General features: G+C 37.5%; 1 protein-coding gene across 4 annotated transcripts in view; it reads left to right on the top strand.

Moving 5' to 3' along the window:
* eci2 (enoyl-CoA delta isomerase 2) overlaps positions 1–13,745 on the top strand; it is a 54,334-nt gene that overhangs the window by 30,660 nt on the left and 9,929 nt on the right. For all 4 annotated transcript variants that reach the window (XM_062977701.1, XM_062977702.1, XM_062977700.1 and 1 more), the window contains exons 3-6: positions 1,796–1,894; positions 8,371–8,541; positions 10,847–10,916; positions 12,669–12,771. In XM_062977701.1, the coding sequence (XP_062833771.1) occupies positions 1,796–1,894; positions 8,371–8,541; positions 10,847–10,916; positions 12,669–12,771 (443 nt within the window). The remainder of the gene's footprint in view (positions 1–1,795; positions 1,895–8,370; positions 8,542–10,846; positions 10,917–12,668; positions 12,772–13,745) is intronic.

The following is a 13,745-nucleotide window of genomic DNA, read 5'->3' as shown; positions in this document are numbered from 1 at the left end:
ATTTTAGTATTTTTTAATCTGTTTTCACCATGATGATGATGATGATGATGATGATGATGATGATGATGATGATGATGGTAATGATGCTTTATTTATACCATGCCCTCTCCTCAATTTTGGCAATGTAATTTAGCCAAAAAAGGTTAGCATTAGGCTTGAGTAAATATGGTATGAAAAATGTCTACAAAAGCATTACTAAAGATTCTGTGTGAGATCCATGAGGATGACACTATGAATTCCTGCACCGGGCAGTACCAATCTTAGTGATGCCACAAATACTGTGTCCCCAAATTCTGTCCAAAACACATCTTTTTCTTGAGCCCTCTCCTCTCCTAAGGTTTATAATTGGAACATGAAACCAGCATTGAAATACAACCAAGCAGAGACATCTTGTGCAGATTACAAGTCTCTGTGATTGGTCTCTGGTGCATAGTGCATACCTGTATTAAATACAAATATTGTGCCTGTCTTCCAAACTGGTCTCCACTACACTTCTTCTCTCCCAGAATGAGAACAGGAGAGCTGTTGAATACCAGTGCAAAGTCAAAAAGATGGTAAAAATAAGCATAAGTGGAATGTGTAGGGGAACTGGGAGATGTCTACTGGCCTAGACATCTCTGTATGTTAATTATAACACAGCCCAGTGTCTTGGTTTTTAGGCTTGTTCCTGGGGTTCTTTGGGGTATTGATTCAGAAGATTGCATTCGCTAGACTGCATCAGCTCTGGTTTCTTAGATATGGCTATCATGGTTTTCTGTCATCGAGAAGATGAAGACTGGTATATAGCATATGTTATATATTTGAAAAACTAGAGCTAGAATAACCTATGCAAAGAAATGGAAACTCAAAGAGATACCAAACAAAGAAGACTGGATATTGAAAATTTCAGACATACTGAATACTGACAAGCTGACGTACTATATCTCAGCCCATCAAGACAAACCAAAGAAAGCAACAGACTGGAACACAGTAAAAATTACATTCAGTCAGGGAATACCTTGTATACTTAAAAACGGAGAGGGATACGAGACAAGTTCAAAACAGTCATTTTACCCAGTTGGATGATTTGGAAGCCACAAGAAAGTCTTCCTTTCCATTCCATTTTACCTTTTCTTTTCTCTTTATCTTTCTTTTTGTATATCCTAGTTACCTTACACATCTCTCCTCCCTAAACCAATCCCTACCCACAATACCCAACCTATTAACACACCCTTATTTCACTTCAAATCTTCGGTTTTTTTAATGTATGTCACTTTTCAAATCTTAATAAAAATGTTTTTAAAGAAAAACTAGAGCTGACAGGAGAAAACTTGTGCCGTTTTTTGGAATCTGCAGGTCAAGTATACCCAGAAACAGGTCTGACATTTCAGGCACCAAAATGTATGTTGACCAATGTGGTTTACATACCTTTACGCTGAAAAAAAAAAAAGAAACATTGAGCAATGCATATGAAGCATGGGAAGCATAGAATAATTGAAAAAATATCAAATGATGGCATGGGTAGAATATTTCCTCATAGAAGGGCATCCTTTTTTCCATCAGGGAAGGAGGGAAGATTGCTGAACAGGTCAAATTAGACAACATATTCTCTGCTTAACTTTGATCATTTCCTCTGTGCTATAGTTAAAAGTATACTACTGAGGTCTAAAATTTTAGGTAAGATTTTTAATATATACTTGTATGTATGATTTTAATATATACGTGTATGTAAGTATGATTTTGTAATAAAGCAGTACTTTTTAATTCATTAATACAAATTGATTTAAAAGAGTTCTCTCCCCACTCCTTCCTGCAGGCTACTGAAGGTCCATGTAAAACTCCAAAGCCAGGTATGTTGGACTTTGTCAAGAAGGCCAAATGGGATGCATGGAGTTCTCTTGGCTCTTTGCCACAGGTGTGTATACACTCTTACATGGAGACTTACAGTTCTTGAAATCCTAGTCGTTTGTTCAAAGATTTGCAGATTTATTAACTAAATGGAGTGAACTATGTGCATGTGGCCCAAAAATAATCTGCTTGGTAGAAAGAATAAAAATGCTGCTGTCAGAAAAGCTGGATTCTTCTGTAGATACATGTGTAGGAATAGGTATAGGATGCATCTACACTGTGGAATGAATACTGTTTGACATCACATTAACTGCCATGTCTCAATGTGAAGGAATCATAGCCGCCTTTAGTCTCCTTGTTGAGAGAAAAAGTAATGGTATAACTAAATAATAGTAGTAGTAGTAGTAGTAGTAGTAATAACAACAACAACAACAACAACAACATTCCTGACCTCATGATCGTGTTAAAAAACAAAGTATGGATTGTTGATGTTGCAATCCCAGGGGACAGCAGGATTGAAGAAAAACAACTGGAAAAGCTGATACGATATGAGGATTTAAAGATCGAATTGCAAAGACTCTGGCACAAGCCAGTCAAGGTGGTCCCAGTGGTGATCGACACACTGGGTGCAGTGCCTAAAGACCTTGGCCTGCACTTAAACACAATTGGCGCTGACAAAATTACCACCTGCCAGCTGCAGAAGGCCACCTTACTGGGATCTGCTCGCATTATTCGCCGATACATCACACAGTCCTAGACACTTGGGAAGTGTCTGACGTGTGATCCAATACAACAATGTCTGCTGTGGACTCATCTTGTTGTGCTTCAAGTAATAATAATAAAAATGGGGCACTATCACTCTTTTTTCGCTGTACATCTGCTAATCAAAAACATGGGAAAAAACAATGTGGGTCCTTCCTTGATCAGTGGACATTGTATTTAAAATAATGGGATATTGGACTGATTTCATTTTATTTTTATCCCATCTACTACAAAAATGTAACACTCAAGACAACAAACAAATATTGCCAAAATAAATTTAGGTTTAAATTAGACAGTAAAATGTTATACCATCTCAATACTCAAGACTATTAAAATCATCCTAAGAATTAATTAGTGTCAAAACCATTACAAGGCCAATTTGAAGAAATACATTTTCTGGTGCAATTTAAATGTTTTAAGTGTTGCATAATGTTAAAGTCAAAGAACATTGGTGTCCTTTCACTTGCTTATGATTATGAATATACTATGCAAGCCCCTGGTGGTGCAGCGGATTAAACTGCTGAGCTGCTCAACTTGCTGATCTAAAGGTCGGCAGTTCGAATCCAGGGAACAGGGTGAGCTCCCGCTATTAGACCCAGCTTCTGCCATCCTAGCAGTTTGAAAACATACAAATGTGAGTAGATCAATAGGTACCTCTTCGGTAACAGAGCTCCATGTAGTCATGCTGGCAACACGACGTAGGAGGCATTTACGGACAGCGCCGGTTCTTCGGCTTAGAAATGGAGATGAGCACCATCCTTCAGAGTCGTACACACATCTAATGTCAGGGGAAAATCTTTACCTTTATGCAAGCTTAGACAGCAAACATGAAACAATCTTAGACATTCTGTTCAGAAGAAAATCCAGTTACGTGTAATAAATATGAATATAATAATATGAGAATCCAAGGGTACTCTTGTAAAAACATAGATTCTTTCTAAGTATGTGTTCTATGGCAATGGCATCATTTAAAAGGCTATATGTGCCTATTTGCTTCATATGAAGGATTATGGAGAGATATATCAGTTTGATTTGGTTTTCTTTAAACTGGTAAATGACTATAATTATTCCAGCAGGAGTTCTCTTTTTATCAGGTTAATATATCATATATATACAGGCGAATACCCTTCATTCATAAAATGTGGTTCCTCTAAAAATAAGTCATGCATAGACATATGAGGTGATGGCAGGGTTTAATTTATAAAGTGTTCTTGATTGGGAAGTTTCCAACAGAGAATAAAAAAGGATTTTGCTATGATATTGTAGTCTCTCTTTATAGTTGAAATTGCACTTTAAGTGCTTTCAAAAGCACCTGAGATTCCCTGCTGATACAAAGTGAATTATTGCCTTCACATCTTTTTTGAAACAGATTAGTCTAGTTCTGCAGTTTCATCATATATAATGCATGTTACATCTCAAATTGTCCTCAACTTGCTTTAAAGCAAGCCATGTATAACTCTTAAAGAGGTCGAATAAGCCAGTAATTAATAGTAGTAACATTCATAATTATCCTTTGTGTAATTGTTGTAAATTTGTATTATGGATCCATAATGTCCTTTGATAGAGAGGGGCATGAGTAGGTGTTACAGTAGAGTCTCACTTATGCAACACTCGCTTATCCAATGTTCTGGATTATCCAATGCTTTTTGTAGTCAATGTTTTCAATACATCATGATATTTTGGTGCCAAGTTAGTAAATACAGTAATTTCTACATAGCATTACTGTGTATTGAACTTCTTTTTCTGTCAAATTTGTGGTATAACATGATGTTTTGGTGCTTAATTTGTAAAATCATGACCTAATTTGATGTTTAATAGGCTTTTCCTTAATCCTTCCTTATTATCCAACATATTCGCTTATCCAACGTTCTGCCAGCCCGTTTATGTTGGATAAGTGAGACTCTACTGTATTATCTATTTGTGAAGCATCAAGAAAGGTCTGTTCATTTTAATAGCAGTGTATATGCTTTTTCTTTGGAGGGAGAATGTCGTATGACACTTGAATTTGAAGTTTACCATTTTGGCCCCTTCTACACTGCCATATAATCCAGTATCTGATCCCAGATTAACTGCTTTGAACCGGATTGTATAGCAATGTAGACTCATACAATCCAGTTCAAAGCAGATAACCTGGAATCAGATATTGGATTGCATGACAGTGTAGATCCAGCCTTTATGTGTTACAGCTGTTTAACTGGACTAACGTTTCAAAAGAATACAGAGAATTCAAATTTGTGAGTTTACTGAGACTGAGCCTCCTTCTACGCTGTTCTTATATCCCATAATCTGATCCCAGAATGCCTGTGTATCCCCGATTATATGGCAGTCGAGACTCATATAATCCAGTTCAAAGCAGATAACATGGGATCATGTCTTGAAATATATGAACAGTGTAGAAGGGGCCTGAGAGTATTCTCTTTTCTCTTTTCACAGGCCACATGTAGCCCAGGATGCCTAGGAATTCAGCCTAACACAAAATTATAAATTTACTTAAAACATTATGGGATTTTCCTTTTGCAATTTGGTTGTGTGGTTCTTGAGTGTGAACTTCGTAGATGACAAGGAATGGAATAATCAGAGTATACTACCTCTACAAATATTATACTATTATCCACATTATGATTGCAAATAGTTCAGCCAGAAGACTTGCTTGATAATTACTTTAAAAGACCCTTAAAACGGGGGGGGGGGGGGGGGGGTTGCATAGGATTATTATGTTTATTCGTGGTGGCAGATATCAAAATTATGCATGGACCCTTTCTATTTTTGGTGATCAGTTGTTGTTAGTGTTAGCGTATGTTATGTGTTGCCAAAAGGTTGGACGCCCCTTAAATAGAACTTGCAATTATTAAAGGCACAATAAGCACAATAAGTAAGAACTATCAAAATACTATTGACAACAACTTGTGAGACTATCTAGCAGCCACATATAGGGCATCAAAATTAGCTTTCCTGTGAAATGTGATCCCATTGTGGCTTCAGTAGCCAATGCCAACACTATGAACCTCTGAAGATAAAAGAGTGTGCAAGGGTGGTTCTACAAAATATGTGGAATATGGTGCAATGTCAGGTACAGATCTGGTAAATTATTAAAATGTTGGGAGAATTATCTATGTACAGTAGAGTCTCACTTATCCAAGCTAAACGGGCCGGCAGAACCTTGGATAAGCGAATATCTTGGATAATAAGGAGGGTTTAAGGAAAAGCCTATTAAACGTCAAATTATGTTATGATTTTACAAATTAAGCACCAAAACATCATGTTATACAACAAATTTGACAGAAAAGGTAGTTCAACATGCAGTAATGTTATGTTGTATTTACTGTATTTACGAATTTAGCACCAAAATATCACGATATATTGAAAACATTGACTACAAAATGTATTGGATAATCCAGAACCTTGGATAAGTGAGTCTTGGATAAGTGAGACTCTACTGTATTATTTAAAATGTATGATTGGAGGTTCAGCAATGACTGAGGTTCAGCTAGAGCAATAGTGGCACAAACTCTACTTTTATTGGACACCCCTGTAAAGACTTAGTCTCAACCTATAGCTGGATCCAGACATGGGTCATCCTGCCTATGGGAATACAGAATTCAGTTTAGAAGCTTAACCACCAAGAATTTGTAACATTGTGGTAATTACGAATGCAAGAATTAAGACCCTTGGCAATTAGTAGGATTTCAAAATGTTGATTTAAATTTGGTTCATTCTCTGTGTTTATAGACTTTACTTCAGGCATTTTCCTTATGGTTCATAATCCAATCTGTTTTCATGAAAAATCATTTAAATAGATGCCTGTGTTTAGAGCAGAGGTTCCCAACCTGTGGTCCATGGACTACCAGTGGTCCCCAAGAAGTAAAATATGGTCTGCGTTCTCACCATTACTACACTGTTGCAGCGAGAAAGACTGGCCTCACAAAACCCTCTTATAGTGTCAAGCAATGGAGAGGTCGGGAGGGGAGATGCTGACTACCCATGAAAGGCGTGACAACAAGCCTCCTGACTGTTGCTTCTCCTCCTCTTCCCTCCCTCTGAGCAAAGTCATTCCACATGGTGCCTTGGTATTTTCATTTTTAGGCCTTTTCTTGGGGTTATTTGGGTTGCTGATTCACAAAATTACATGGGATAGACCACATCCGCTCTAGATTATTAAATATGGTTTCCGTGGGCAAGCAGATGGCGAATACTGGGTGGTATAAATTCTGTATCAGAAACTAGAGCTGATGTGGTCTATCCAATGCAATTTTCTGAATCAGCACCCCAAATAATCAAACCGAATCTAAAGTTTACCAAAAACTGATTCATAACCCTTTTAGTACTAATGTTGGAGAGTGGTCCGTGGTCAAGTGGTCCCTGGTCAAAAAAAAGTTGGGAATCACTGGTTTAGCGCATTTTTACTTAATTTTTCTTCTAATTATGAAAATTCTTAAGAACAATCATATTCCCCAAATACCAACAGAGTATTAGATGAGGGGGGGGGGGGGAGGGAGGGAGGGGGGGAGGAAAAGGAAGATCTACCTCACAGATATGGCATGGGTTGCTCAACTTTTATTTATTTATTTATTTATTTTGTAGCAAAAGCATTGCATAAATTAGTATAAAACTGATAAAAAGGAGCACAAGCAGCTAAATATCTTTTGACCATAGATGGGCAACAGCAACTGCATTGTCTGTAGCCTCAAACAATTCTTCCTCTGTACATGAGGCAGGACATTGGGGGTAGGCATATAGATGTGGAGATGTCTGCTCTGCTCCGCAATCGCACAATGTGAGGATTCTTTTAGGTAGTGCCATTTTGCCAGATGGTCTTTTGATCTGCCCACTCCACTTCTGAGTCTGTTCAGGGACATCCAAGTTGCCCATTCTTGGTTTGTCCCTGGAGGAAGACCCTCATGGGGAGCCATCCAACTGGGATTTCCTGGCTTAGCTGCCCAGAGGGATGACCTTGCTGTTGCTGGAGGAACATCAAGAGGAGTGGTGGTCCTCATGAAACTTTTCCTTGATTTGAGTCTACTGGGAGGAGACTGATAGTCATTCAGTGAATAGGTTTCACAGTGTTCAATCTTATTTCTCTCAAAGTTAGTAGCAACTTCCCATCGCACATCAGGGGGGATAGAATCATAGAATCATAGAGTTGGAAGAGACCTCATGGGCCATCTAGTCCAACCCCCTGCCAAGAAGCAGGAAATCGCATTCAAAGCACCCCCGACAGATGGCCATCCAGCCTCTGCTTAAAAGCCTATAAAGAAGGAGCCTCCACCACAGTTCGGGGCAGAGAGTTCCACTGCAGAACAGCCCTTCTCACAGTGAGGAAGTTCTTCCTGATGTTTGGGTGGAATCTCCTTTCCTGTAGTTTAAAGTCATTGTTGCACATCCTAGTCTCCAGGGCAGCAGAAAACAAGCTTGCTCCCTTCTCCCTATGACTTCCCCTCACATTTTTATATATGGCCCTCATCATGTTTCAGCCTTGTCTTCTGCAGGCTAAACATGCCCAGCTCTTTAAGCCACTCCTCATAGGGCTTGATCTCCATACCTTTGATCATTTTAGTTGCCCTCCTCTGGACACATTTCAGCTTGTCAACATCTCCATTCAGCTGTGGTGCCAACTGAAAAGATTAGGATAAAATGTAGAGACTTTTTTTTACCAATAATACTTTAAATTGGGAATCCCTCACTCAGCATTATTAATACTGTATTCACCATTTTTGTTTCTTATTGCCAGCCGTATAATCTGTCATCTGCTTTGTATTAATGCAAGTGGACTTCTCCTTACAGGACAGTGCCAGACAGAAATATATTGAACTCGTATCCAGTTTGGTTTCTGCAGACTCATCTATGGCTTCTGGTAGCAAATCTGACTATCAAACACTACAGGTTACTACCAAAGACAACATCACAAAGATTGTGTTAAATCGTCCTAAGAAGAAAAATGCTATCAGCACAAAGGTAAGGCTGGTAGATTTCACAAATCATGAAAAGGGGGAGGGAAGAAACATTATGTAAAACCTAGAATCAATATATTCAATTACATAGATATTTTTAAATTTTATAATGTATTTTAATAGTGTTATTAACTGATCTGTATGTATTGTTTTGATCTTAATGATTGTGTTTTGGGCATTAAATTTTTCCGACTTTTGTAAGCCGCCTTGAGTCCCCTCAGATGAGAAAGGCGGGGTAAAAATGCTGCAAATAAATAAATAAATAAATAAATGTTTTCCTTTTCCTCTTTGTATCTCTGTGTGAATTTATATAGATAGCATTATTTGCTATTTATATAGCATTGTTAGAATGCAATATAGCAATTTACTACCGAGTTTATAATCTAAAATTCAACATAGGAGGAACAACAAATGTTTAGGTATGGAATGGAGGCAGGGAGACATGAGGAAAATAAATGTGTTTGTACTTAGGGCTATGGTTGTAACAGATCGTGCAGCTTCAGTGTCAAATGGTTAACTGTGGCTGGATGTACATTGCCATATAATGCAATATCAGAATCCAGATTAACTGCACTTGACTGGATTATATGACTCTACACTGCCAGATCATCTAGTTCACTGCAACTAATCTATGTTCTGGAACTGATTTATATGCAGTGTAGATCCAGCCTTTCTTTCACTTATAGGGGAGAAAAGAATATAGATAAGAGAAGTAACACATGGAAAATAGTGAAATTATTTTATGTCTTGTATCACCAAGTTGGAAAGGGAAAAGAGTAGATTCTTCTTGAGTTAAAAAAAATCAGCAAACGAAGTGACCTAAACAAGCAGCTCTTTTATTATAGAATTTGGGATTAATTGATTTTAAATAACAGATTACTTGTTAACAGTAATACTCTTCTTTTACAATGTAACTGCAGTTGTGTTTTAGTTGTTGTCATCTTTATAGCAAATTTCCTCACTACACTCTAGTGTTCGATATTTAGCACTGTTGTGGATTTTTAGAAGTAACTATAAGTATTGAATTGCCTTTGAATAATGAGAAATCAATGAATGATTTTCAAAATTCGGTATCTACGGTAGAAAGTAATTATTGTTTAGTATTTTAAAACCATAACAATAACTTTCCAAGTAGCTTTTCAAGTTCTGCTTTAGTATCTGAACTTTCAGTGTGTAAGTGAACGGGTTTTTCACAAGAAGATTCAGCAGTAATTCAGTCTTCCACTTTCCATTTCCTTGCTGAAGTTTGGCAGCTAATAGCAATTCTGTGATGAACATATGCATGACAAAAAATATAGGAGATGCTGTAGAAATCTGGTATTGATTTCTCTCTTTCGAAGTTCCCATCTACACTGTCAATTTAATGCAATTTAGCTTCAAACTGGTGGCCAGATAACAAATTTCCATGGAGGTGTGTGAAGGAAAGCCCTTGATGTGTATCCATGCTTTGCAGTTTCTGTGATCACCATCTGGGCCTCAAATTGGTTCCAGCATTTCCTATGTAATCATCTGTACAATGCAACCTCTTTCTTCAATACCAGTTTGAAATGGCATTACAATGTAGATGTGGGAATGGTGCCCTGATAGTGTGTTCTGTGGAAATATTTGGCTGATGGAAGTAGAGATGTACAGTAGTCTTGCTTATCCATCCTTCACTCATCCAACGTTCTGTATTATCCAATGCAGTCTTCCTCCCGCTCAGATCCACAACTATTTCTCTAGGCAGCAACACATAGTGGGCCTCTCTGTGCACTAGGTGCCCACTGGGAGAGGCAAGACATAGCCGGCTTAGACTTTTCCTGTCGGGCACAGCGTCCGGCCTGTAAGAAGGGATTAAGGAAAATAGGCTTTTCCTTTAGCCCTCCTTATTATCCAACTTTTCACTTATCCAACGTTCTGATGGCCCATTAATGTTGGATAAGGAAGACTCTACTGTATTTACAAATGCAAGATAGCTTTTATGCTTATGCAGTAGCTCACATATCAGCAATGATGGAAAGAGCGTTGGTTCCTTCAGTAGATCGATTGTAAGATTTTCCCTCCCTGTCACATAAAGGTTAAGCATGTGAATGTTTGTGAGAATGGGACACAAAGTAGATCTCAATGTACTTAATTTGTTGGAAAGGCTTATCATGCCTGCCTGAGATAATATTTCTCTTAGATAAAAAGAAACAACCTGTATTTCTACGATCTGAATGATACCCCATGTCTGCCCATGAAGTAAAGTTGTAATCCCAGCTGTGATTGTTTTTTCTCTAACTTTCTGCAGCATTAAAAAGTTTTTTTACATTTTCCATCCTTTTGTGCAGATGTACAATGAGATCATTGAAGCGCTTGAGGAGGCAGCAAAAGATGACTCTGTTATCACAGTTGTGACAGGTACTGCCTTGCACTGTCTCCTCTGTCAAATTCTTTTTCATTTGTAACACTGCTAATCAAAGTTATGGTCCCTGGACTAGTGATGGTCCCTGAACCATTAGATGCTGGTCCCTGGTGAAGTTCGGAGGAAAAAGGAGACTGCTGTTGTCAGTGGGTTGAAATATGGTGCCGGTCTCTGACCCATTGGGGAGGAAGGAGGATAAAGGACAGGGGGAAAGCTATGAGGAGAGGAAAGAAAAAAAATTGTAAGAAAGGAATGGGAAAAGAAGAAGTGGGAGGCTGTATGAGAGACACGGAGGAAGAAAACAAAAGAGCCCATCATTGCTAGAGTATTGCCATGGAGGCATTGTGAGGTATGTCTTCTCAGAGCTGGAAAAGGGAGAAAACAGGCAGCATTGACCCCTCCTACACCTAGGCAAAACTGGGCATATATGGCATATATGCTACGTAGTGTTATATACATTTAAATAGTGTGTTGTCATTAACTGATGGAACCATTTCTTAGGCATTGGGCTTATATGAAACACAGTAGGGATAGTACGAGTCTCAAGTGGCCGGTAACTGAGAAGGGAGCTGGAAATGGAGGAAATAAAAGCCTAGAATACAAAGGCACCCAAACAGAAGCATACCTCTAGCAACCCAGGCTGGGGAGGAAATCTGGAGAAGGGGAAGGCATGGGAGAAGCAGCAGGTTTAGGTAAGTTAATCTCAGGGTCCCTTCACACAGCCATATAACTCAGAATATGAGTCCACACTGCTATATATTCCAGTTCAAATCAGATAGTGTGGGATTTTATTCAGCTGTGTGGAAGGAGCCTCAGCCTCTTTTGTCTGAATCATCCCCTGCTCTGTGCCAGATTATATTTATTTGGGGAAGATCCACCTTGCCATCTGAATCATTAGCAACCACCTAGCTTGGTCCATATAAATCCAAACATTAAGAGGACAAAAGCGTTAGCATCTTAAATGCGACCTTTTTTTAAATTGGACCTAATTCATGTATAGATAAATATAAATAAATAAATTATTTCTATACCGCCCTCTCTCCCAAAAGGGACTCAGGGAGGTGAACAACAAAAGACCGGCAAACATTCATTGCCTGAGAAACATAACATAAAAAAGGTTCAAATAATAATCAAATACATCGGGACATACTTTTAAAACAACTCAAAATAACAGGTGAGAAATTTAAATATACAGAATAAAATAATTGGGACACATTTCTCTAATGACTCTAGTAATGGTCAGAAGTAATTAACACAATTAAAACATATAATGCATTTAGCAATGGGTCAGAGTATTCTGTTGGCATTGTGCTTGTTTTTAGAGAAAAACTAAAACATATAATTTTGCCAGGTTGTGAAGTGTTACATCATATTGTTTTTTTTTACCATGAAATGAAACTGGATTTTTTCGACTTTGACCCATCTGTTCTGCAAATGATGCAATATTATCCCAGTTCAGAAAAAATCCTAGTGTTGATCTTGTTCAGTATCTCTAGTCAAATAAAAATGGTGCTCCCAACTTTGTATTTAAATAATTTGTATGCCATGAGTCATTTTAAACAATCAAAGATGGGATTTGCAAGTCCTGATGACATCATTAAAACAGTTAAGTGTGTGCTTGAAATCCTACCATTTATTCAGTCATGCCCACAATGTTTCAATCTAATATGTGTCATTGTATGCATAACTGCTACTCCCAATTTATATATTTCACTTGTCCAGAAGCCTTACTCTGTGCTTGTCTACAGGTAATGGAGATTTCTACAGTAGTGGAAATGACATGAACAACTATATCAACATCTCACCAGATGATGTAGAGAAGAAAGCAAAGGAGAGTGCAAAGATGCTGAAGTAAGACTTGTTTTCCCTTGTATTGAAGCACACAGAATCAGTGTGCAGAATATATATGGGGTGATAAATAACACATTAAAAAACACTTTTTTAGAAAATGCAAAACCCAGATTGTAACTTGCTCACATTCACTTAGAAGTAACTCCCAAAGAGCTCATTAGAGCATTTAGGATTGCAAATATAGATACATCTTCAGTATCCAAACCTTGAATTTCATTCACATGAATCCGACAAATAAGTATATTTTGACTGAAATTAAAAAAAATAGTGCCCTAGGAAAATACAAGATATGTCATAGTTTTGTATTATAGACATGAATTTATTTATTTTCCACTTGTAGGTTAAGGTTTTTATCTTAATAATTACTGAGAAAACACAATTGAGAAGAACCTCAAACATCTATTTAAAAATGTATATAAATATGCTGCCCTACATCCTCATCTGTAGAGGATCTACATATAAAATTAAGCAAATAAAGGAACACAGACTAAGCACCATTAAAATAATGAGTTATCCTTGCCAAATCCAACAATTTGAGCCCACAATTGCCCACATTTTACTAAATGGGAGCCACAGAAATAATCATTTCTATATTTTAAATGAACAATTACATAAATACTTCATAATACTGTGGTTTTCTTCCAGTTGTAAGTGGCCAACACTATGTATTGTATTTATTTAGTTCTTGTTGATTGTCATTCCGCAATCAATTTTACAATGCAGAGTACCCATTATATTATGAAACAATGATATTAAACAAATAGAAAATCCCCAAATTGGACCTGTTTTCTTTGACTTTTAGAGAGGTTTAGGGGAAGCTGAAACATCATTACTTTGATTCACAGAGAGACGTTGCAGCATGATAGAAATCAACCAGTTAAAAAATACAGTGGTCTACAAGAATTAAATAAGGTCCGCAACCTTACCATTACTATTACGGATAATAGCACAGCCCAACCAAAAAACATTTTTTT

This window comes from Anolis carolinensis, chromosome 4 (genome assembly GCF_035594765.1).
Source record: "Anolis carolinensis isolate JA03-04 chromosome 4, rAnoCar3.1.pri, whole genome shotgun sequence".
Lineage (NCBI taxonomy): Eukaryota > Metazoa > Chordata > Lepidosauria > Squamata > Dactyloidae > Anolis > Anolis carolinensis.
The sequence above is the reverse complement of the archived record's forward strand: the minus strand, read 5'-3'. Positions and strand labels throughout refer to the sequence as shown.